Consider the following 25,956-nt stretch of genomic DNA (forward strand, 5'->3'; position numbering starts at 1 on the left):
ATCTCATCAGGACGCACCGTCAGGGGAAGAAAGTGAAGATATCCATGTACAAATATAATAATAATATTATTTATTACACCCAAACTAGCAGATTGGTGTCGTTGAGACAGATGTTTTTGAGTTTCTTCACAAAATATCATTGGAAATCATCCAGCTCCTGCTCAATCAAATGTACGACCCAAAACCTCCATCTACACTACCCGTCAAAAGTTTGGACACACTTTCTCATTCATTTGAATGAGACTTTCTCATTCATTTGAATGAGAAAGTGTGTCCAAACTTTTGACTGGTAGTGTACATCATCTAAGTTCATTGGTATTTAACTGGGAAAACCATTTTCTTATCTTTGTCCACAGGGAAAACCATCTTTAAACAAGAAATGAGCTCAATCAAACTGTCACCACCAAGTACTGCATGATGGACACAGTGTTCCAATAGCAACGGTATTCAAATCTAGGACAGAAACTGAAAGGCCGAAGCAACAAAACGGTTTTCCCATCTTTCACGGGCTCGGCTTACTTGTTTAATAACACACATGCTAGCAGGCCGATGCTCTAACTGGAAGAAGGTGATTCCTCTACGCTCTCCCACAGATACACAACAAAAGAAGCCACTCTTTCACTTATGACTCCCATCCAGCTGACACCCAGCGGGCGACTCAAGGGACTCACCCCGTCAGGACGACCACGAAGTCCATTACATTCCAGCCGTTGCGGAGGTAGGAGCCTTTGTGAAACGCAAAGCCCAGGGCGATGATCTTAATGGCAGCCTCGAAACAGAATATTCCAATAAAGTAGGGCTCTGTGTCGTCCTACAGAAGAGACAGAGAGGGAGATGAGATCAGTGGGAGAAGATGTTTTTGTTGGAGGTAAAAGAGAGTTTAATGAAGCATTCAGTGAAAGACAGCAGGGGAGGGGAAGTAAAAAAGAAGAAAAAGAAGAAAGAAACATGGCTTCTTTTTACTTTTTTGCACCAGTGTGAGCAGAAGTGAAGGAAGTGGAGGATTCTTCTTTGGAAGAAAAGAAGGTAAATACAGTGAAAACAGATATTCAGGAGCACAGCATGATCTTATTGAGTATGGTAAATCAGTGGAGCCCCGGGGAGGCACATTTAATGCATTTAAATATGGAAAATAAACAATTTCATTCAATTGAAAGCAGACAACGACGTGTGCAAAATAAGCATTTTCCACAAGGCTGTATCCTGTCAAAATGTCACTTTGGATGTGATCAGCGGTGTGACTCGTGTGAGCGCAGGGATCAGAGTGATGAAAGGCAACTTCTACTGCACTGAAAAAAGAAGACTTCGAACAACTTAATTGAATTGTTTCATGTGGTAACATCTAATTATTTAAGATATTTGAAATTAGGTTACTGAGTTACATTAACAATGATTTAAGTTACATCTACTTAATAATTCAAGTAACATGTACTTAATAATTCAATTATTCTCAAATCAACATTTTGCATTAATCCAACTTAAAATTAAGAAAGTAAACTTTCAGTTTTTCCAACTCAGTAATTTGCATAACCCAAAAGTAAAATAATGCTCCTTTCTAACCTAATATTATGGTTTCATGAAAATTACTTTTTGTAGTAACCTTGAAATGAAATTTAATTTTAATATAACTAAAATTACAATTTTAAGTTGGCTGAGAATATTTTAAAAAACAAAAAAAAAAACAAAAACCAAATCTGATCGGGTTTTTTTATACTTTATTGTGTAAATGTTAAATTCACGGCCAACAGGGCACCCGTATAGCTCAACGCGTTAAGCGGGTGACCCATGTACAGGGGCTGGTCCCTGACGCAGCTGGCCCGGGTTCGATTCCCGCTCGCGGCCCTTCGCTGCATGTCTTCCCCCGACTCTTCTCCCATTTCCTGTCTCTCTCTCTCACTGCACCTATCCAATACAGCTGATAAAAGGCCAAAAAAATAACTTTAAAAAAAAAAATAAAAATTCACGGCCAACACAGTGCACGTTTGTCCTTTTTAAAACACATGCACAAAATGCACAACTGTTAGTAAGACCACAAAGTAATTTTGTTGGCAAAGTGCAAAATAGTGCATCAAAGTATCACACAAATATGCCTAACAATATCAACACATACAGTGTTCTCACAACTATGAAAACGTGCCAAGACTATGCAGAAACCTCTTTCATCAACTAAAGCCAGTGAATATTATGGATCTGAACACTACAACTGAATAATGGGGATGAAAAAATATGAACACTTCTATGAGAGTATTAAATCACAGTTACACATGGTCACAACTGTTTGTTGTGTAACTGAACACACCAAATTGAAATGCTACCTTTCCCTACAAACAGAAGGAAATATGTTTGGAGAAAACAAACTTCTGCCAAACCATGACAAAATCAGTGTAAAAGCACTTCAAATTGTGGTTTTCAGGAACATTTGTTGAGTCTCGTCGAGCATTAAAATGAGGCCCAACAACCGAATGAGACACGTTTTTTAAATGCATTATGTGCAGACACCATTGTTTTTTCACAGTATGGCACTAGGCCGTTTGTTGGCCCAGAGGAGGAATCCATCGTAGTGTATCGTTACTGTGAAGTTTGAAGTTTGCCATACAGATTATAGACTTTGGGGGACATCTTACGCTGATCAAGCTGCATCAGGATTTTTTGGAGTACTTCAAAAGTGAAGCGAAGGGGTTTTGGATAAGCTAGGTTTAGTGCATAAATCAAACCTAAAAGCATGGCACAAGCTGAGGCAACCGAAGTCAGTTCATGCAGTACTTCCGTGCCGTCAATGACGATGCCAATGTCTTCAGGTGGCTCCTGAAGTCCTTCCCCCTCCTTCCGAATGACAAACACTGCCATGGTGAGCTGCTCCAGCTCCCTCTGAGTATCATCTGTTCCAGAGTCCTACAGAAGGGTACAGGACACAAACACAAATCATCATTTGCCTCACTTCTTACTGTGATGAAATTTCTGGGTGATATCACATTATCTGTTATGTGCTGGGCTATTTCTTGACTGGGTGTCATCACCCACCCACCCACCCCCCCCGCAAAGCGCGTTGCCGAAAGACGTCGGCGGCGGGATGGCCATCACGGCGGGCGGCCATCACAAGCCTCGGCGCGCGACGCGTCGGCCGCTTGCCTACCCCTGCCCCCCTACAATTTTCTCAACGGATTTACACGATTCACAAAAACTATACTTTCGGCGGAAAAAAACTCGGAATTCCGCGGATCCGCGAAAAATTCTCATCCCTGGTAGTCGCTTTAGATTTCAGGGAGTTTACACACAGCTCTGGACACCCCTGCAATTTGAGCTGAGTCCTGTAGTTTGCCATTTTGTACTTCAGCCGCAGTCACACTGGACACCACGCCAAAAGTTGTGAAACCGATCAAGGTCCCAACAAGAGGCCATGTAATCCTGTTGACAGGAAGCTCTGGAGTACAGAAGTCCTGAGGGTTAAAGATATGTAGTTAGTTTGCGCAATCATATTATGATAGAGTGTCTTTCATGATGTTTACAGTGTTCATCTGCATCTATGTACTTAAACAAATGAAATATATGTATTCAGACTCATACTGGAAGTGTGCTGGGCCAACAAAAAATCTGACAGCTCTATTTTAAGAGTTAAATAGTGTTATACTTTTTTCTATAATTTCAAATTTTGACTTATAGACATTTGTCCTCCATTCTACAAAGACTGAGTTGTGCTGATTATACCAGTGTGATTGTGTATGACGTGTTTGTCCATTTGTTTGTGCATGTTTTTAATTGCAAAACTGCACATTAAACGTTGGTACAGTTCATGCTGAAACAGGCCTGTAAACAATCACCTGCATTTCACTATTATTGTAACTGTTGACATTACTTTTATTTTTTCGGAGGGACAGAGCTGGCACAACACGAAGCTGGGACACAATTCACACAGCAAACAGTCATCACTACTGCCTCCATGTGCAGCGTAAATACGACAGCAGCCCTGTCACCGAGACACCGCACACCATATACTCCCTCTCCCTCACCACAACCGATCGGTGTGTACGTGCGCCGCACGCACCCTCTGTCCTCTCCCTCTTAACGTTGAGTATATTGAAAACGACGCAGGCGGCAGTAAATTCACGCATCCTGGAAGCACCACAGTTAAAACATAATCAACCTTCCCTCCCACATTACCTGTGGCCATGAGGACAATCCAAAAGCGTGACCGCATGAACTGCGCGCGCCGACAGGCATGCGAACCAACACTCATGTATAAATGGGCGCGCCCGAAGTCGTCTCAAGAGAAACGCTCTTTATAGCTTGCTGCTATAAAGAGCTAATGTTACGGAATAACTACACTTAAGTCAACGCCAATACGCTGCATGAATACACAACATTACGCTACGATACTAAACCAAGAGCGTCCCGCCCGCAAACAACTAACTGACCTGTCCAAGTTCAAACTACCAATTGGTCTGATAATGAACAGCTCAAGGAAAGCCCCGCTAGCAGAATGCTAGCGGTAGCTAACACAGCAGCAGGGTACAGCTAATTTACTGACCCGCTGAAGTATCACTGGAGTATAAATTTTCTTGATATCACACATCAGTGAATTGAACATGAATCTATAACAATAGATTTTTAACAAAACCAGCAAACTGTATTGAAATTGTGCTAATGTAAAACTTGCTAATGTCCGCAGGACTGAAAGATAGCCGGTTTGGCTCGGTCAGTTTACTAAAAACTTAACAAATTTACCAATACAGTTGGGCCATTTTATATACAACATATTAAAGGATTTATTTTACCTTTGACTTACCTTCAGAGACGACGGAAAAGATGTAATCCTTTGCTGTTGAGAAAATGGCGCAACTGCAAGTAGAACATTCTGGAGAAGGCAGAGACGTCATGACGTCAGACGCACAGCATCATGAGAAACCTAATTGGTTCAGGTTGACTCAAATGAGAATAGCAGGTTAAATGTGTACTGAGGGAACAACATGTAATTCCAAGTTGATAAATTTCACAAATGTAAATTGTCTTCACGAAAGCAGAAATCTAAATGAAACTCACTCAGAATTTTACATTACTTCAACTACTGCTGAAATACACTTTTTAGAGTGTGAGGCGCCGCAAAAAGAGGACTTTAATGGAGCAGAGTGCTTCTCTTTTTGACCACCAGCGTTACCAAACCAAGCCAAGAGGTCAAGTGGACTATCTCAGTCTAAGAAGTGGTCACTTTGAGCAAAAAGTGACCACTTGTGAGACCATTCATTTCCTGTATGGTGTCACATACAGGGAATGTATGAGACATAAGGGCCTTTTGGGTTAATAGCAAAGGCATAGGGACCAAAATGGGGAAAAGTGAGCCACAAAGAGACTGATATAACCCCGCTGCTCTTAGGAACAGTACAGGAAGTCATTCCTCCCCACTGCAAAAAGACTTTTCAATGCGTCTGGCAGGTCACAAAAGGGCTTTATCATTTTTCCTGTTGATGAAACCACTTTACATACTGGACATTTTACACGCTAAATGTCATTCTTTATATATATAAACTTATCTGCACCTACTTATATCATTTGCACATTCCTGTATCACTGTTGTATATTCTGTTGATTTTTTCTATATCATATTTTCTATATATTCTATATATCATTATCTATATCTTATTTAATTTTATTTTACCTTTACTTTATACCCTAATATTCTGTGTTGCCTTGTTGTTTACCTCTTTATTGAATATCCATGATGCTGTAACAACTTGATATCACTCCGTGGATTGATAAAGTCATCTAAGTCAAAGAAAGCCAACCAACGGTGAGCTTGACTGGTTTATATGTCCCTATGGTGCATCACGAGCAAAAATAAGTTAAATAAGGGAAGTTGGGCTTCGAGCTGAGCATCTAAAACCAGTTTCAAAGCTCTAATTCTAAAGAAATCATTGAGAAATTTTACATTCAGTTCTGTTCACAGTGTTGGTTCCTAAACAAATTTCACTTGCGCGAGTCTAAAAACAGAGTAGTACTGCAGACACCTACTGTATATCCACCACCATTCGTCTATTGCATTCATATTAATAAATCTTAAACAAGCATATTTTTCAGTTTATCTACTCAGCTGTTGTTTAGTTCCTTGATTAGCAGTTGAAGAGCACAAAGTGTGTGATTGTCTTCACAATCTCCTTAATTTTGTTGTTACAAAACGCTATTATTACAGCAGTCAAATGTTTAGAAACCAGATAAGACACCAAGATCGCTATTGTAAAGATTACTTTATCTAGCTTGTGTTTCTGCCTGTAACATTTATTTATGTTATGTAGAATTTCACACAATTCTTCTGTGAAAACGCAGGACATTGCAGTAATATTACACAAACAAGGACTTTTTCCAGTTGTACTACAATACAGTAATGTATATCATTATATGGCTTCTTATGCATCAACGTAAAAGCAGGATTTGACTGTTGCACTAACTCTAAACACCTAAAACTCAAAAAAAAAAAAAGTGAAATCGATGAACAGAACCTGAATCAGAATTGTTAAAATACAAGCACTGAGCCAAACAAAGGTTAATTTGTAACAATTAGAGGGGCACTTGGGGCAACTAAATAGCTACAAAAATGAACAATGGACCTAGCAGGACAGTTGGGGGGTTGAAGGGGCAAAAAAATTAAAAGCATTTGTGGCAACAACAATGTCCCATGTACTTTTGCAGACATTTGGATTCACTAGACTATGTAAGTAAAATCAAGAAAATGTGCTATGGTATTGAAAATACAAGTACTAGTGCTAAATTCTCCAAAAAATGTCACCTGTGGCTGTTATACTATAATACAGTAAGACTATCATTCGATTTTTATTACTTGTGCTTCAGTGCAAAAGCAGGATTTCACTGTTCTAGTAACTCTAACCACCTGAAACTCCAAGAAACCTGAATCAATGAGTAGAACCAGAATCAGAAATGTTAAAATACAAACTATCGGCCGAATAAGGAAGCATTCAGACTGACCAGAGAGGCATTTGCCACAATTAAAGGGGCACTTGGGGCAACTAAAGTGCTACACAAATTAATCCTGAAATTGGGAGATAAGGCAGACCCAAACACAGCTGTCAACTAAAGGGAATAAAAGTCAACTAGCAAGACTCTTGGGTTACTGTTGTAGTAACTGTAAAGACCTAAAATTCAAATAAAGTTGAATCGATGAGCAGAACCTAAATCAGAATTGCTAAAATACAAGCAATCAGCCAAACAAAAGGGCATTTGGAATGACGAGATGGGCACTTGGGGCAACTAAAGTGGTGCAAAAATAAATTAGTAACTCTAAAGACCTAAAACTCAAATAAAGTGGAGTTGATGAGCAGAATTGTTAAAATGCAAGCAATGAGCCAAACAAAGGGACATTTGGAATGACCAGATGGGCACGTGGATAAAGTGCCCAAACAACAACCACTGGGGGAAGTAAGACAAAAAAAAGGTATTCGATATTACAAAAGTAACTTTGTGCAAAAAATTCAATATAAAAAAAAAAATACATCTTAAAAGAGCATTTCCTATTTCAATGACAGAAGTATTGCACAAATATTGACCAAACTGTCAAAAATGAACACTGTTTAAAGAAGCTATCCCTCAAATTGTGATTTCGGTGGACCAAAAATGAACCACGGAACTGGCAGGACCAACAGACTGGGCCAACAAGAAGGTCCTATGCACTTGTGTGGACACTTGGATCCACTAGATTAGACTCTTGGGTGATTTAAGTGCCCTTTTGGTGTGATTTAAGACAAAAATGAAGCATAGAATAACGGAAATGTGACACTTAGAGCATAAAAACAAGACAAAGTTATTTATACCTGATCATATGTGCACTACACATGACCAGACATGTCTTATTTAGGCGCTGCACGATTCCCTGACAGTGTCAAACAGTCGGCGGTGAGTGAAACATTTCCACGGTGTGCGAGTTAACCCTGGGCTTCGCTGCGAGTGCGAAAGCCGGATCAGGCGTGTATGACGTGACACTTTTTCCTTTGCCTTCCATTAATATCCCAAAGAGCCCGGAGCGCTGCAGGAGGCACCGAGTGAGGAGGATATCTCACGCCTACGCTAACCTCGCTCCCCCCCGCCTCGATTTGTCTCCCCTGCTCCCAGCATACTACAACCTGACAGACAGCGTCTCCCAACCCCCAGCATCAGCCAACATAAATAATCACATAAAAGCAGCATGACAGGCACGAGCACTGTAAGAAATGTGACCTTTTCTATAGCGCCGGCCGACTGTGGGCAACAACCCGTGAGGATAGACATGTTGGATGAAAAGTCACTGGGTCTCTGTGGAGCAGTTTGTTGTCATTGTTGGGAAGAAAAACATTCACAGGCGTCCAGTGTGGTGTAAAGTTAAATTAATGTTGGTTTCCTATAAAAAGATCCATACAGGAAATTATTATGTAATGTCAGAGCTGGAGATACACTACCGTTAAAAGTTTGGAGTCACTTAGAAATGTCCTTATTTTTGAAAGAAAAGCAATTATTTTCAATGAAGATAACATTAAATGAATGATAAATCCAGTCTAGACATTATTAATGTGGTAAATGACTGTTGTGGCTGGAAACAGCTGATTTTTAATAGAATATCTACATAGAGGTACAGAGGAACATTTCCAGCAACCATCACTACTACCAGTAGCTTCTAGTTTGCAAGTGATTACATTGTTAGATCGTTATGCGCTAACTTTCTAAAAACGTTTTTAAAATGTTATTTTATCAGTCCTCGTTGTGTTGAAGGTTTTATACAAGAATAGTCGGCTAAACGTTCCATCTTTGTTAACATATCCCATTATTGGAATGTGTTCTATGTTTCTGTTGCTTTGAGAACGTTCTTCCTTTGTTTTTGTGGAACATAATCTGACAAACATCCCTTAAACTTTCTTTTTCTGTTTTAACATTACAGGAACATTTTTGAATATATTCTTAAAACGTGCTGAGATAATTGTAAAAATGCAAATATTAAAATATACACTACTGTTCAAAAGTTTGGGGTCACTCAGAAACGTCCTTATTTTTGAAAGAAAAGCAGCTTTTTTCAATGAAGATAACATTAAATCAATCAGAAATCTAGTCTATACATTGTTAATGTGGTAAGTGACTATTGTAGCTGGAAACAGCTGATTTTTAATGGAATATCTCCATAGGGGTACAGAGGAACATTTCCAGCAATCATCACTCCTGTGTGCTAATGCTACATTGTGTTAGCTAATGGTGTTGAAAGACTAATTGATGATTAGAAAACCCTTGTGCGGTTATGTTAGCACATGAATAAAAGTGTGAGTTTTCATGGAAAACATGAAATTGTGTGGGTGTCCCCAAACTTTTGAACATGTTGTTATTGATTCGTGTATGTATATACTGTTAGTAGTGCAGATAAAACAGAGAAAAACACCATAACTAGGTCTCTTTTTGACCACTGAAAATGTTCGATTTCAGTCAATTTGCCAAAAAAGTCCAGCAGTAAGGATCATAAAAAACAAAATTTGGTATTAATTCTTCAAGTCTGTCTCTATTCATTGATTAAACCCATAAAATAGCATCTCTGCGTATGCAAGTTTCATATGTAGAAATGTTCTTCCATTAAAATAACCCCGTCCTGCCTTGAAATTACTTAGATGTAACTGTAAAAACTTCTCTGTGTAATTAGGTAATTCAGCCACAAATGTTCTAAAGAAGAATAATGCTGCAGAAAGTGATGTCCTGGAGGCTGATAGCATTGGTTCCTTAGGTTTTTTTACTGTAAATCTAAATCTGTTACACTCAGCCGTGTGTTTGACAGCTTATTTTATTCAAGATGTGTCTTCCAGTGTATAAAACCACCATATGGACATGTTAACAAAGCGAAAAAGACTTGATTTTAGGTGAATATTTAGCTAAATGGAAGCCAGAACTGTGCTCTGTGAACCGGTGTGAAGTCATAGGATTTGCCTTATCATGAGTCTGGCTGCAATATTTTAAATTAGATGCTAAAAAACAAAATCTGACTTAGGTTTTTAGGATATCTTTGCAATAAATAAATAGATTACACCTACTTAAACTGAGCTTCAATGCTTCCAAGTCATGGTATAAACAATAAATTAGGATCAAAATTTCAAATCATGTCACAAGATGTAAACAAGAATATAACAACAGACAGAAAATGGTTGTTTGTGGATGTTTTTACATTTAAATGTCTACCTCATGTCTGGGTGACTGCAAACTTTTGACTGGCAGTGTACATTGGGATAAATGTCTACTCTGGTCGTGTGTTAACATCTATTATACATACATCTAAAACACTCCTGAATTATGAATACGCCAACAGAAAACAGCTGGTGAATCCTCAGAGGACTCTTCTGACGTTGCCTCCACTTAAAGCCTCCTAGCTTCATAAATAATAACAGATCTCTTGTTTAAATTCAAAGGAACCTCATCGTGTTCGTGTAACTGCTCTGATCGTTGTTGTTTTTTCGTTTGTTTACCTCGTCCTCGCCGCTGAATCTGCAGCCGTCGAGATAATTCCAGAATAAGAGCAGGTGGCGGAGATATGAGAGGAATTAATTGACTTTTTCACACCAAGCTGTTGCTCTTTGTAACACTCGCCGGCTCGCTATTTTAAGACAAATTCCCCCCAGAGCTGCAAACGCCATGATAGAACACGGAGTGCTGAACCATGAAGCCTCCATGCAGATTTATTTCTTCCTTGCATGTGCCACTTGACCTCCCTGTGCAGCCGTCGCTTTGGTTTCTGCTTAGCCGCGACCGTCAGAGTTCACATGTTGGTTTAAGCTAAATCCACATGTAAGCAGCAAAGGGGAGGCAGGCGATCAAAGATTGATCCACCAATATGGAGCAGGTCCTGATCTGGTTTGCACGCATAATTTTGAATTATTCAGAGCCTTTTAAGGCCAATATGAGTTGGCCGATGCCGATTATTGGTAATTACGGAAGGCTGATAACCAATATTTGGAACTGATAGGTTAAATGTCGTATTTTACCAGCATGTGATAGCAGAAAACCTGTCATTTATAACGAGGCTTCTCCATCAATAAGGATTACTACAGCTGAATGTGTTTGCCAACAATAGGAGTGCTAATAGGATGCTGGGATATTCTCCTCTGTTTACTAATCGATCAATCAATCGATTGTAATTGATCAGTTTGTCTCCTGCAGTTACGTCTACCTTCTTCTGTTCTGTTCATCTTTCACTGTTGTATCACTTTTATTGCTCACTAAAGCGAATATCTTAAGGCATCATTAGTTATTGTTTCCAAGACATTGTTTACGGGAAATCGTCAAATTTGCTGTTGTTTTTTAAAATAATTATTCTTTTTGTACAGGGTGTCCCTAAAGTCTGGACACATAGGAAATCCCATTAGCTGTAATTTTTTTCCCTCCACAGATTAAATATGGCTTTGATGAAAGTTGAAAGAGTTGAACTGGTATTTCTCAGTCAGCGTGAAGGATGGACATATTGAAAGACAGGGTTAGGGTTATGGAAGTGATTTTTTAGGGCTAGCATGAATTTTAGTCATGACTAATTCTTTAGTTTCGGCTGATACATTTGGTCGTCTAGAATGGGGTTTGTCCATGGCACGGCCCGTTTCTTTAGACTTTTTAATCACCTTCGCCACCATGGAAAAGTCAAGTGCAATCCTCCTTGGATGACGAGCTTTAAATTCATCTGCTATCTTTTCATATGTCCGTCCTTCACATCCTCTGAGAAGTACTAGTTCAACTCTTTCTGTGGAGGCAAAAGAAATATAGTTAATGAGATTTCCTATGTCTGGACTTAAGGGATACGCTGTACTGTCTTATTGTTATTGCACAGCCTGCAGAACAGCCAGATTTCACAGCACATGCTGTAAGAGCGTGTGATTAATAAAAACTCGTGGATTTTGAATCTAATCTGTCCCTGCCTGCTGTAAACCAAAAAATAGCAGGTTTTTCTTGACAACATCAGTGGGTGTGTCATTTTCCACCTTTAATTTTAATGGTTCCACTCGAAACTGGTGGAAACCAAGCTTCCAAGAACCCTGAAGGAAACCGGTTCAAGAACCAGAGCTGATCTGGTGGAAAAGAAGTATTAGAGGATCCAGTGTGCTACAAAACAGAAGCAGGAGGAAGAGACAAACACACCTAATGAGCAAAGACTGCTGCTGTAATTACGAAGCCGACGCAGATCAATTCCTTGTAACTCCGGGACTCCTGACAGGAGGGAGAGGAAGGAAATTAAGGAAGTGACCTTAAATAAATGCACTTACCAGGCGCTCTGACATGGGCGTCTTGTCGCTGGCGGGGAGATGCTGCTCCAGGGCCAAGACGATGCAGTTGGCGATAATTGTAGCGAGGATCATGTACTCGAATGGAGTGCGGGAGGTTAAGGAGCGGTTCAACATGAAGCTGCATTCATTTCACATCACACCTCAGTCACAGCTGCTTTCACACACACACACACACACACACACACACACACGCACACGCACACGCACACGCACACACACACACACACACACACACACACTACTGTATTCATGCAGATGTTCAGTTCAATACGGATGCATTGCTTTACATTGAGTAAACATTTAAGTTCTGTAACGTGATGAAATGAGGATGCAGATGGTGTTAAATTGTTATAATTCATGCCGTCGTGTGATTAAACTTTAAATTTGGACTCATTCGGGCCACTAAAGCATAAACATTCCATCATGCTCCGGCTGAAGGCTTTTTAGAAAGAAAAGCTTCCTATACATGTGCTCGACATCCTTCCGGATGGTTGACCTTTTCCAACTGTTTTCAATGGTAGGCTCATTCTGCAATCCATTTCCACTGGGTCAGCGCCCGCGGGTCAGGGCCCATTGAGGGCCTATGAAGCACAGGGGAATAACTTACGACCATGAAAGCAAAGACGCAGGACATCAACCATAGAAAGACGCAGCTAGTCTGATTATGTAACTCGGAAGCTGCTTCCCTGGTCAGAAATTTTCAAAGAATATGGGTGGTATTTGCTGCCCTTGCTGCGTGTTATGTGCTTCATTATTTGGGTCCTGCAGAGAAGGATGTTGACTTCATATCAACCAGTCGAGGGCGCGGATAAATTGATGAGCGCTGCTATTTGATTACGGCTAATGTTGTTCTCTCCCACAGAGCAGATCCAGCTGTCTGCTCATGTTTCCCAGTCTCGGCCACTTCACTGCAAAAACATATTCGCTTTAATGGGACTTTTAATTTACAGTTAAGCCTTCAAATCTTGAACGTCGCAAAAAAACACAGTACGAGTTGGAATTTTTTCACTGTTTGCGATCAAAATTGACTGTTATTGTTTATTTATGAAAAATTCTGGATTTTGAGGCATTCTTGAAGGATTGCATGCATGCTCAATCTATTTTCTTGTCTTTTAATGCACTTTTATGATCTTAATGTTTACTTTTTATTTTCTAAGTTTTATTTCTATGATTTTAATGTATGTCTACCGTTAAACAATTTTTCTGAATTTATTTACTTGCCATTGCGTTGTGTATGAATTGTGCAAGTCAAATAAATTTGCTTTGCCTTACCTTAAACAGTATTTCTTTACATTTATACTTGTCTATAAAGTTTGAAATTGCACATGAATCACTTTAAAAATTACAAATGAGCTTAAAAACGCATGATTTGGGGATTACTTTCAGATTTTTCCTTCTCTTTCAACATGTTTCTTCTATTAAGTGTAGTTTTCTCACTGGTTCCAAGATGTTTTACCAGATATAAGAGATGAAACAGATTTGAAGGGGTGACTACGGACATTTTTTGCAGTGTTGTGCGAGTGGCGTGGGCGACTTCAGCACCATGGAGAGGTCTCCCAACTAAGACAACGAGGCGGTGCTGCAACCGTGGACAACCGGTGCGTTTTTTTTTCAAGTAAACTGCGCTTTTTTTCTCTCTCTCTCCTTTCATAATGACCACATAAACACGGGGAGGGAGAAGGAAGGACGCATGAGCGCTGACTCGCCATCGCCCTTTTTACGCACGCAGTTTTCTATTGATTTGACTTGTAGCTGCGTAAATCGATACCAATGTTTGGTCATTGCAGCGCGTAAATTGTTGTCCAGAGAGAGTTGACAGCTGATATTGTGACAAAAGAACTTATCGGATAGATCAGTGGGGGGTGCGGGATAAACAAAGGCAGATGTGGAGTGTTGGCTTTTTTTTTTTTTTTTTTTACTGCGCGCACCTATCGGGGGAAAACATCTCGGCGTCATGTTGAGATAAGAAGCGCAGCGACAGGTGCAGGCAGGACAGGAATAAAGGAAGACAGTGTGGCTGTTGCTCCTAAACCTGCTCATGCAACAGCCACAACTGTGTAATCCACCTAAACTTGACAAACAGGCCCGCGGGCGGTGGTTTTGATTCTGCTTTTGGAAGCTTTTGGAGGCACCTGCTGCCTGCTCCGGGAAGGATATGGCCACTCTGTGATTCGCTTTGCGTACTTCCTGATCAGGTTGTCCTCTCGGAAGATGAACAGGGAGCGGTTGACGGTGAAGCAGTTCTGTTTGACGGGGTTCGGGTTGTAGATGGCCATGGTCCGGGCTCTCTGGGCCATCGACTGCTTGTACATCCTCTGGCCGCCCGGAGCGCCGCCGGGGCCGCCGCCGCCGCCACCCCGGGCGCCCCCTCTCCCAGCGCCCGGTCCGCCTCTCCCTCCACCTCCGCCGCCTGCGCCTCCTCCACCGCCTCCTCCTCCTCCATAGCGGGTGGGTAGATCTTCTGCGAAGCGAGCCATTCTGGAAACGCACAGATCCAAAGGGGAAAATCCAAACTGGTGTCAGTGGTGGAAATGGAAGGGAGACGCATCACAACACGCACGCTTCATCCAAACCAAATCACTGCTCAGACTGTGGAGAGAGAAAAAAGCGTTTGGAGATTTATATAAAAATAAACCGGCTTCAGTGAAAACCATGTTCTCTGGATCCTCTCCGTTCATTCATCTTCTGGGAAATGTAAAAAAAAAAGAAAAGAAAGATAAAAAACAGTAAAGTTTGCAGCAATAAATAAATAAAATCACTTCAGTGTTGCATCCATAACCAGGAATCTGAGTGGAAATAAAAATCACATCAGCCGGTTTCAGTCCACAACCCTGACAGCATCGTTGCCAAACACCAGTTGAAATGTTCGTGAAGAAAAAAGAAAAAAAAAAGCAGAAAAAAAACACTGAAATCCTCTTTTTTTCCCCTTCCTTCAGTCGAAAGCGACAATAAAAGAATCCAAACAGCAGCAGTAGTCCTGTGCTTTCTGTGTGATCGCTCGCTGCATGGGGGTTGAAGGCTATAAAGCAACTCCTCAGTGGAATAAGGAAGAGACCATGTGACCGCCAGCAGCCAATCAGAGAGCGGAGCGCTCAGACGCGCTTCACCGTCTGCTGGCTGCTTCCAGAGAGACTGGAGCGTTAATGAAGTTCACAAGAAGCCCTGCGGGGCCGAAACATGAGCGCTGATCAATTTATCTTTCTGCGACAATACGGGGGAAAATGTTACTTTATGCAGATCTGTGCGTATAAAAGACTCACCTTTAACATCTCATTCTGCAGAACATCTCGTGTAAATCACACTGTGGGGTTTGATTTAGCAAAAAGAATTTAAAAAAAACATGTAAATATCACGCAGCTCTGCCAGGAATTTGACTATATGTCAGGAAAATGGTGTTTTAATCATGAAAAACCAGCTGGCAGGTTCTATTCCATGCATGTGGTGAAAGAAATGATTACATAAAAACTACATCTTATTAAAGTGTCCTGTTACTTTTACTAATTTTTACTGCATTTTTCATATATTTCTAGTCTCTGTTTCTTGTCCACATTAGCCCCACAGACATATTAATTTAATAAAACATAAATGAGACAAAACGACAAAAACAAGACACATGACAAAAACGAGACGTAAAAGGATAAAAACAAGACATAAACCCACAGACGCGAGACACAAATTGGCTGAAAAGATACACAAATATACACAAGAGACACAACATAAAGAACAAGACAAAAATGAGACATAAATCAACAAAAAAATTAGGCAAAGCAACATAATCGAGACATGAAGGGATAAAAACGAAACATTAAATGAGACAAATGATCCACAAACCGACAAAAAAAATGACAGAAAAGAGACACAACATGACAAAAACGAGACACAGAAGGATAAAAATGAGACATAAAACTAAACACGAAACACAAATCACCAAAAACGAGACACAAAGTGACAGAAGAGACACAACATGACAAAAACATGACACAGAAGGATAAAATCAAGACATAAACCAACAAAAAAAAGACAAAAAGGAGACACAACATGACAAAAACGAGACATAAAACAACAGATGCGAGACACAAATTGGCAAAAAAGATACACAAAAGAGACACAACATGAAAAAAGACAAAAATGAAAAAAATCAGACATAAACCAACAAAAAATTTGACAAAACGATAAAAACAAGACACAAGACAAAAACGAGACATTAAATGACAGACACGAGACACAAATTGGCAAAAAGGATACACAAAACTACAAAAAAGAGACACAGCATGAAAAAAATGATTAAAAATAAGACATAAACCAACAAAAAAATGACAAAAGAAGCAGAGTATGACAGAAACAAGACACAAAAGGATAAAAACGAGACATAAAATGACACAAAAGATGCACAAACCGACAAAAAGACACACAAAATGACAGAAAAGACTAGGGCTGGGACTTTAACGCGTTAATTTCGACTAACTAATTATTTACAGCAAAAATTACGCGTTAAAAATATTGACGCAATTAGTTGCATCCTCCTCAGTTCCCTCATTTCTGGCACACCGGTAACGCTGATGAACACTCCAGCCCAGTAGGTGGCAGTAATGAACCTAAAGTCTGTTTGTAGCCATGAAGAAGAAGCACAGGAAGCACTGAGTGAAGTCAGGCTCTGGTGAACAGTGAAGGAAGATGAGGTTGAGCTTGTTGGACAGAAAGTTTTCTTTTAAAAATCTTCCTGATGGCAGCTTGGATAAAAGCCTGGTTGTGTGCAAATTGTACAACAAAGATTTTTCTGATCACTGCGTCACTTCAAGCCGACGGTATCACCTCAATGTAAAACATGTTGGTGTTAGCACCACAGCTAACGTTAGCTACGAGTCATGCTAACGGCTAACGGTGTAGCCATCCCATAATAGACCACTTTTCTAGACAGTGCTTGAGTTTACAGAAAGTCTTAAAATGTTGAATAAAATCGCTATAATTGCACTTAGATTTGCAGTAATCTGTGAATGTAGCAGACAGATGAAAAATGCAGATAAATAGAAATGAAACATTTTTGTGGTTTAAGTTTGTACTCCGTCGAGGCTCTGCCTCCTTGGAGGAGGAATAACCTAAACAACAAAAATATCTCTTTTAATAACTTAATTATAAACTTTTTGTTTATAAAAAAATTACATAAATAAAAATTGATATTCCTATAAAAAGAACCATCAAAATTACACCATTTATCAGACCCAGAAAAGATGAAAACAGAATGAATCTCTGGATTTTCAACTTTCTGAAGCTCCTTGAACTACTTATGCTGATTTTATGGACCATACAGTGGAAAAAACAACTAAATTCAGGCTTTAAGTCATCAAAATCACTTTTTCTATATGTCCCATTTTCCTTTTTTAAAATAAATTTTAAATTATAAACACGTATATGTCTATTCATTGATTCAACTGTCAACTACAATTTTATTTGAATTGAAAAACTTCACTTATTGTGTCAAATATTGGTTATGGACAAAACTGCAATTAATTGTGATTAATTGATTACAAAGCCTGTAATTAATTAGATTAAATTTTTTAATCGCGTCCCACCACTAGAAAAGACACAACGTGAAAATAATGATATATATAAGGACAAGACACAAACCAACAAAAAAATCTGACAAATCAAAACAAATAAGACACAACAGCACAAAAACGAGACACCAAAGAAGAAAAACAAGACATAAAACAACAAACTAACAATAGTTACACATGAAGCAACAAAAATGGCACAAAATGCCAAAAATGAGACACACAAGGATAGAAACGAGACACAAAAGGATAAAAATGAGACATAAACCAAAAAACAATTTGGCAAAATGACTTAAACAAGACACAACGTGACAAAAACAAGACACAAAAGGATAACAAGACATAAAATCAAACAAATGAGACAAACCACCAAAAATGAGACGCAACAGGATTAAAACGAGACAAAAACTAACAAAAACGAGACAAAACGACACAAAACAGAGACAAAAAATAACAAAAATGAGGCACAAATGGATAAAAACAAAACAAAAATTGACAAAAGTGAAAAAGGAAAGGAAAGAAAGAAGACATAAACCAACAAAAAATGAAACAAAACATGACAAAAATGAGACACAAATGGATAAAAATGAGACATAAAATGAAACACGAGACAAATCTCCAAAAACAAGACACAACATGACAACACTGAGATACAAAAGGATAAAAAATAGACAAACTTACATTACAGTCAATGCAGTAACACAATAAATACAGTCTACTACTGTAAAATCTAGTTACAGTATTAAACCTCATATTCTACTGTGTTAAGGTATACACTAAATGAGTATTTGGGACTGTTCTTACTGTCGGCGTTGTTCTTAGACACTGGGTTTATATTTTAATGATCCATTATTAGTTATTTATTACAGGAAGGAAGTCAGCGGCATGTTTATGGTGGCTTCACAGACCTCCTTAAATCAGGCAGCAGCCTGTTTACGTGAACATTAATTGCCGTTGGGAACGTTTTGTGTGCGGCGTTTACCGGAGACCACGGTTATGCCTTCACAATTAGATTAGAGTGAACGAATTAAAACACAGCATTGAAACTTTCTACTCCGATCTGAAGCCTGCGTTGGAGTCTTTGTTTTTAAAAGCAGTAACGTAAAAATAGTCTCTGAGCCGTGTTCTTACTGCAGGACATGGCTTCATCTAGCTGTGAGTCACCTCCTGTTAATATTCAGAGATTCCAAATATGCTGTTCTGGGCTTTTGTTTTCCACCGAAACAAACGGCTGATAATAGGAAACTCCTCTGCATTTTTCTATTTCTTTGTCCTAACATGAATTACACGACCAAAAGTATGTAGTCACTAAAATATCACCTAGAAGAGCAGTAAACAGTGTTGTGTCCACATGATTTTGGCCAAATGGTGCAAACTCTGATGCTGTTTGAGCAACGGTTTTTAAAAAGAAGTGAGACACAAACCTATGATAAAGATATACAAAATGACATGAAAGAGACACATCAGAAAAACGACACACAAAAAGTTAAAAACAAATCATAAACCAATAAAAAATGAGACAAAACAACACAAAAGATGACAATGAGACACAAATGGGTATAAATAAGACATGAAGCACCAAAAAATGAGACTAAATATGACAAAAATGAGACATAAACCAACAATAAAATGAGGGAAAATGACATAAATGAGACACAAAAGAAAAAAAACGAAGCATAAAATGACAAGACAAAGACAACAAAGTGACATGAAGCAGAGACAATATGACAAAAACAACACACAAAAGGAAAAACAGAGAGAAAACATAACAAAAATGAGACAAATGGATAAAAAGGAAGCATAAAATGACAGAAAAGAGACACAAAATGACAAAAACAAGACACAGAAGTATAAAAACAAGACATAAACCAACAAAAATGAGACAAAATGACAAAAATTAGACATAACATGACAAAAACAAGACAAAAAGGATAAAATCAAGACATAAAACAACAGATGCAAGACACAAATTGGCAAAAAAGACACAAATCAACACAAAAAAAAGACAAAAATGAGAAATTTTTTTGGGGTAAAACGACATAAAGACACGAAGGGATAAAAGCCAAGCATAAAAAGACACAAATGATGCACAAACCCACAAAAACTTAAACAAAATGACAGAAAACATACACAATATGACAAAACCAACACAAAGGGATAAAAACAAGACACAAACAAAAAATAAGACAAAACGACACAAAACACAACAAAAAATAGACACAAATAGATAAAAACGAGACATAAAACGACAAAAATGAGACACAAAAGGATAGAAACAAGACATAAACCAACAAAAAATGAGACCAAACATGACAAAAATGACACAAATGGATAAAAACGAGACATAAAACTAAACACGAGGCACAAATCGCCAAAAATGAGACATAAAACGGCAGAGAAGAGACACAACATGACAAAAATGAGACACTAGAGGATAAAAACAAGACATAAACCAATACAAAATGAGACAAAACAACAAAACGAGACACAACATGACAAAAATGAGGTATAGAATTACAGAAATGAGACATAAACCAACAAAAAAAAGAGGCAAAACGACATAAACGAGACACAAAGGGACAAAAACGAAGCATAATATCACACAAATGATGCACAAACTGACAAAAACACACACTGAATGACAGAAAACAGACACATGACAAAATGAGACACAAAACGCTAAAAATGAGACACAAAACCTCAAAAATGAGACACAATAGGATAAAAACCACACACAAAATGATACAAAAGAAGGAACATGTTAAAAACTGAAACAGAGTTGGGTCCACATAACGTTGACACTGTTCAATTAATGATTTTCCAAAAAGAAATTATGCTATTTTCAGACTGGATGAGTTGAAACTTGGAGCAAAACTACATGAAAAATTCAACAAAGGTTAACAATTTCAGATTCTGCATGTGTTCTCATATTTAAAGCATTCGGCTCAGTCTAATTAATCAACTACGTGTCAAACTACAACAGTTTACAGACAGATGGATGATCTGACAGGTGGGAAAGCACAAGCACAAAATGAAAAAACAATCCAGGAAGTCTGGTTTGATATTAAACGGTGCAGAGAACCAAGACACTCAGTCTTCAGGTGGAACATTATTAAATTATTCCTGGAGACCGACGCAGAGCAACTCATAATTCTTCATCAGGCTCCAGTTGAATTGATTAATAATGTTATTTCATGTGAAATGTAGATGGAGTGCCTTATTTTTCCTCTACATATATATGAGAAAATATGTCATTATTATTATGCATCATGAACACAGATTCCCTGAATACGCCTGAGGAGACATCTAGTGGTCTAGTTACGGTACTGCAATGGAAATTCTATAAATTATTGTACTTTAATGAAGAAAACGGAATGTTTCATGTGGAATATGTTGTTTTTAACTATTTTGTGATTTTTGTGACGATTTTGTTTCAACATATCGTGTGTCACAGGACTGCTAAATTATTTTTAAATGTTTAAATTGCACTCTAGGTCCTAATAAAGACTGCCTGAATTGAAATTGCATTGGTTTATGCATGTCTTGGACTGCTGCCCAAAACTTTCATTAATAAGAAGTTTGAGAAGAGTTGAGTTTGAGAATATAGTTTGAGATCATCATCAAAAGAGGGGAGGAATTGCTGTGGAAATAATAATGCTCCTTTGAAATGGCTTCTCCACTCCAAACTATCCAAAGAGATGGAGTTGGTTATAGGATTCTTCTGTAAACGGTGTAAATTATTTAAAATATGACTGATATTTTCTATTCCACAGACGCTTTAGGTAGATTTGCTCAAGTACTGCACACTTTGCACTTCCTATTCTACTACTTTATTTTAAGATGTAGATTTTACACATTTGATAATATGTCAAGCTTTTAAAATACCACATACAGTTAAAGATAAAACCAACTATTCTGGCTTCTGGTATCTGAAGAAAAACAATGCGCAGTTAGGGTCACATTTCAGATGTCTCAGAGTTCCTTAAAGTTCCAAACAGCTGCAAATTGTCCCTCTGAACTGCTCAAATGGTTTTGTTTCAGTAAATGTTCACATGATCCAAAATCTAACCAGAGAGCCCTCAGATTTCTGTCCTCACATTTAAAATTGGATCAAAAGTAGTTCAAAGCAGCAGCAGTAGCATTCTGCTGACACACTGATGTCTCTGTATTATGTATAATGATGCCATATATACCATTTAATAATCAGTCAGCGGCACCAAACCAGGACTTTTACTTTAACCCCATTTTACACCTAAAACCTTCATATAGTTTCTTAAATAGATTTTTTATGCAGATATTTGACTTGTAAAGGAGTCTGCATTGTTGTATTGGTACTGCTCCCTCTACTGCAAACAGGAAGAGCCTCAGTTCATAACTCGCCAAAATGAAACCGGAGGCCTGAAAGTTCATTTATGACCAAATGGCAGGTAAAATTGGTCATGATAAATAGTGAAAGTGAATATTTACTTGATATTTTACCAACCAATTCAGTTTCTGTATATATTTTTACTGTTTTTCTCATTTATTCTCTCCTAAAGCGGACATAAATGCATACCTGTCATTCATAAGTATGTATTCTGCAGGTTTATTTGTGTCTCACCTGTAGGTTCCTATGGTGTTGTTCAGGCTGTCATGGTTCCTTACAGCCTGTCGGATTCCATCCCTCCTCCAGGCTCTGCTGACTCCATCCAGGTGTAAAACGGTGTCATACTTCAGCCCGGTGTCGGCACCAGCGGTCCTCCACGACGGCTCCTCCGGTTCTCCGGCGGTGGTTTCCTCCTCCTCTACGGGCCTCGGCTCTTCCTCGATCCGCTTCACGGTGCGGGGCCTCCGGTCAGGTGACCGTGCCCAGGTGTCCTCGTACTCCGCCCCCAGAGTGAGCATCCTCCATGAGCCGAAGGTGGCCGAGCGCACCGCTGGTGGGTCAGAGATATCGACAGGTTGATGTCTTCCATTTGTGATATATTTTTACACAGTTTTACACTCTCCAAAAGATTAAAAATATACCAAAAACACACCAAAACAGTTCGGCGTCAACGTCCATTAGCATAGCATTAGCAGAAAATGCTACTCAAAGGCTACTAACTAGCTAGTTGGCTAGTTAGCTAGGCCGCTAAAGTAGTCGTTAGAGTCACAATTAACTCAACTGGACCAGAAAAAATATGTAACTGTCGAGAGAAACTCTTCAACCCACCTCTGTAGCATGATTAATATTTTAGTCCCCTCTCTTGTATGTTTTTTGCCTCCAAAAAACTATAAAGTAACCACAATATGGCTAAATAAATACAGGTGCGTTTGTCGAATACGGTTAGCTGTGACCTTTGAACTGCACACTCATGACAACAAATAGCTACAGACTGTTAGCAACAAAAATACATTTATTTATCCATTTTTTTTTTTTTTTTTTAGTATTTCGACAGTGGAAAATTGATTTACAATGCAGACATTAATTTAAAATTTTGTATAAACTATTTTTGTCCCAATTTAGTTTGAATTATTGAGATAACTGGGAGCTGACCCTGAAGTAATTAGTATTTTATACACAAAACATATATAAATATGTGAATTATAATAATATATATAATAATAGCACTGTTTTCTGTGATTTAACTAGATATTAATTAACAAAACTGGAAAAAAGAGTTTACCATTGTTCAATCTATTTCAAATCATTTTAAATATCTACTTGTATGCAGATTTAAACGTGATTTTTTTAAAAAAAATAGAGATTTAAAGTTGACTGGTTTTTTTTTGTTGTTTTTTTTTTTTAATTTTTGTTATTTTTATATTTTTTTTAGGGTTCAGACAGAAATCTCTGCCGTTATTTCCTGTAACCTAACAAAACAAGGGATATCTGTAAAATAGCAGTGCAATGTACAAAAATTACAGTCAAAAACTGTTTTTTTAGAACAGTAACTTGTTCCCCAAATATAAAATTCAAGTTAAACTTCTTTTCACACCATTGCTTGAGATATTTACACTAAAGGGAGCTTCCAGGGAGCAGTGCAGGCAGTGCTAATAGTATATCCCTACACATGAAAACTGCTTCGACAGGGATTTGGCCTCATTTAAATCAGGTACCGTGTCAGTAATTTTTGATTGCACCTTAAACATGCAGTTTTTAAGTCCTGGTGACCACTGACTCTGCAGTTATGTGTCTCTCTCCATTAGTTTAGATAGAGATCTGGTATTGTTTGCTAAAAACAGCTGCCCGGGGGTGCTATCAAGATGGCAGTTTTCATCAATCTCCCCTGATAATCACAACAAATGTTACTGCTAGTTTCCCCAGTAGATCCACAATCGAGATCCTGACCCTCCAGCAAACCAAGAGGCTCCAACTCGTGGGCCCTAATCGTTAATAATAATGCCACAAAAGGACATTTTTGAAGTAAATATACTGAAATGTTCCAAAGAAATCAGAGTGAACATACCATAAACCACCGTAGATCGCCTCTCTGCCCATCTGGAGTTGTAAGGGACTGACCTCTTCATGACTGATCTCCAGGTGAACAGTAGAGAAAAGCAACGTTCGGACCCTCACACTCTTCACGTAGGTCTGCAGACTGACTGGAGGAACCTGCGTGGCACCAGACTGGGGCACAAAGTTTTTTCCCGCCTCGGAATGCGGAAAGGCTGCTTCCTGTCCTGCCAGTTAAGAAGCCTGTTATCAGACCAACCGTCTTTGATGCTCAGGGAGAAATTTCTCTGATTCAATTATCGACTTTGTTTTCACTGTCCGCCCTGGTAATCAGGAAGGGAGCAATCATCGGCCGGTTTACGAGACCTAAAAGGCCTGCAGATGCACGGCCGCTCGCTTCCTGCTGCTCCCTGGTGCTACAAGCGGACATTTTACATCCAAATCCACTGGGGTTTTTTTGTATGACAACAGCTCATGGTGGAACTTTGGTGGAGTTTAGCTGCAGACTGGGAAAGATCTGAGGAGACTGTTACAGGCTTGTACTTTATTTGAAGTTTCTCCTTAACTTCAGAAGGAAATATGATAGTTTTTTCTTCTCCAGCATCTAAATTATTGCACTTTTAAGGTGCCATACCCAGCAATATATGTCCAATTGATTTTTATATATTCAAAATTTTATACTGGAGTGAACAGAATAGTGCCAATAGTCTGAAAACATACTTTTGATTTGTCTTTTCTTTTTTCCATCATCATGCAGACCTGGAAACTACTAAAATGGAATTCTATAGTGTGTAGGATACCTGGAGATCTTAGGCGAACACAGTGATATTCTGGGAAATATAAGTTAAGCAGCATCAACATATTAATGGGAACAAGTGTAAGGTGTCGCACTTTAACAGGCGCCACACCCAGCATCAAACATTTTGGTTGTGCTGGCTGCCAAATATATGTCCAATTTACTTTTATGCATTTAAAATTCTGTATTCTAGAAAACAGAATAGTGGCAATGGTCTGAAAACGTATTTTTCTGTATTGTCTTCTCATTTTTCTATACTCATGCAGACCTGGAAACTACTAAAGTCATATTCTACACTGTGTAGAATACCTGGAGATCTTAGGTGAAACAGTGTTTTGAGATATGTAAGTTAAGCAGCATAAGCATACGAACGGGAACAAGTCTAAGTTGTCACACTTTAACAGGCACCACTGAAATATGAGGCAGATCAGTCATTCCCTACTCACATCGTCTTGAAAAGATGGCACTAAGTAGGAGTGTAGCACCTTTAACAATGAGCGTTTTAACCAAAGTATCTTTTTAATTCTTAAATTTCTCCTTTCTAAAGTGCTCTGAAGCTACCTCGGCGTATGAAAAGCTCTCCAGAAATCACAGCACAAACGAGAGGCTTTAAAAACCTGAATTAATTAAAGCGAGCCGAGTGTGGGAAGCGTCAGCCGCAGCTCTTTGAATATTTCAGCGCCGGGACCTGAGCCCATCTGTCAAAAGTGGGCCGCCGCTCGGTTCGTTCGGGGTCAAACCAACGGCAGGCTTCAATTTGAAGATCTTTCAGTAATGCATCTGCGGTTGACAAGATAAGGAGCAAAGAAGCAATATCCCTGGATATGAAGAATTCCTGCAAAATGAGAGCGCAGAGGAGGCAACGTGATATTTAAATCCAACCCTTTCACTTAACATGGTGGCAGACGGGTTTGAAGT

The 25,956-nt window shown here is 38.8% G+C and overlaps 1 protein-coding gene across 8 annotated transcripts in view; it reads right to left on the reverse strand.

The window, feature by feature from the left end:
* cacna1bb (calcium channel, voltage-dependent, N type, alpha 1B subunit, b) overlaps positions 1–24,403 on the reverse strand; it is a 261,236-nt gene extending 236,833 nt beyond the window's left edge. For all 8 annotated transcript variants that reach the window (XM_055019128.1, XM_055019127.1, XM_055019126.1 and 5 more), the window contains exons 1-5: positions 24,256–24,403; positions 22,425–22,740; positions 14,430–14,750; positions 12,252–12,357; positions 672–811 (exon numbers count right to left, since the gene is read on the reverse strand). In XM_055019128.1, coding sequence (XP_054875103.1) covers positions 672–811; positions 12,252–12,357; positions 14,430–14,750; positions 22,425–22,740; positions 24,256–24,316 — 944 coding nt within the window. In that variant the 5' untranslated portion in view covers positions 24,317–24,403. The remainder of the gene's footprint in view (positions 1–671; positions 812–12,251; positions 12,358–14,429; positions 14,751–22,424; positions 22,741–24,255) is intronic.
* Between the last annotated feature and the right edge of the window lie 1,553 nt (positions 24,404–25,956).

Source organism: Amphiprion ocellaris, chromosome 17 (assembly GCF_022539595.1).
Source record: "Amphiprion ocellaris isolate individual 3 ecotype Okinawa chromosome 17, ASM2253959v1, whole genome shotgun sequence".
Taxonomy (NCBI): domain Eukaryota; kingdom Metazoa; phylum Chordata; class Actinopteri; family Pomacentridae; genus Amphiprion; species Amphiprion ocellaris.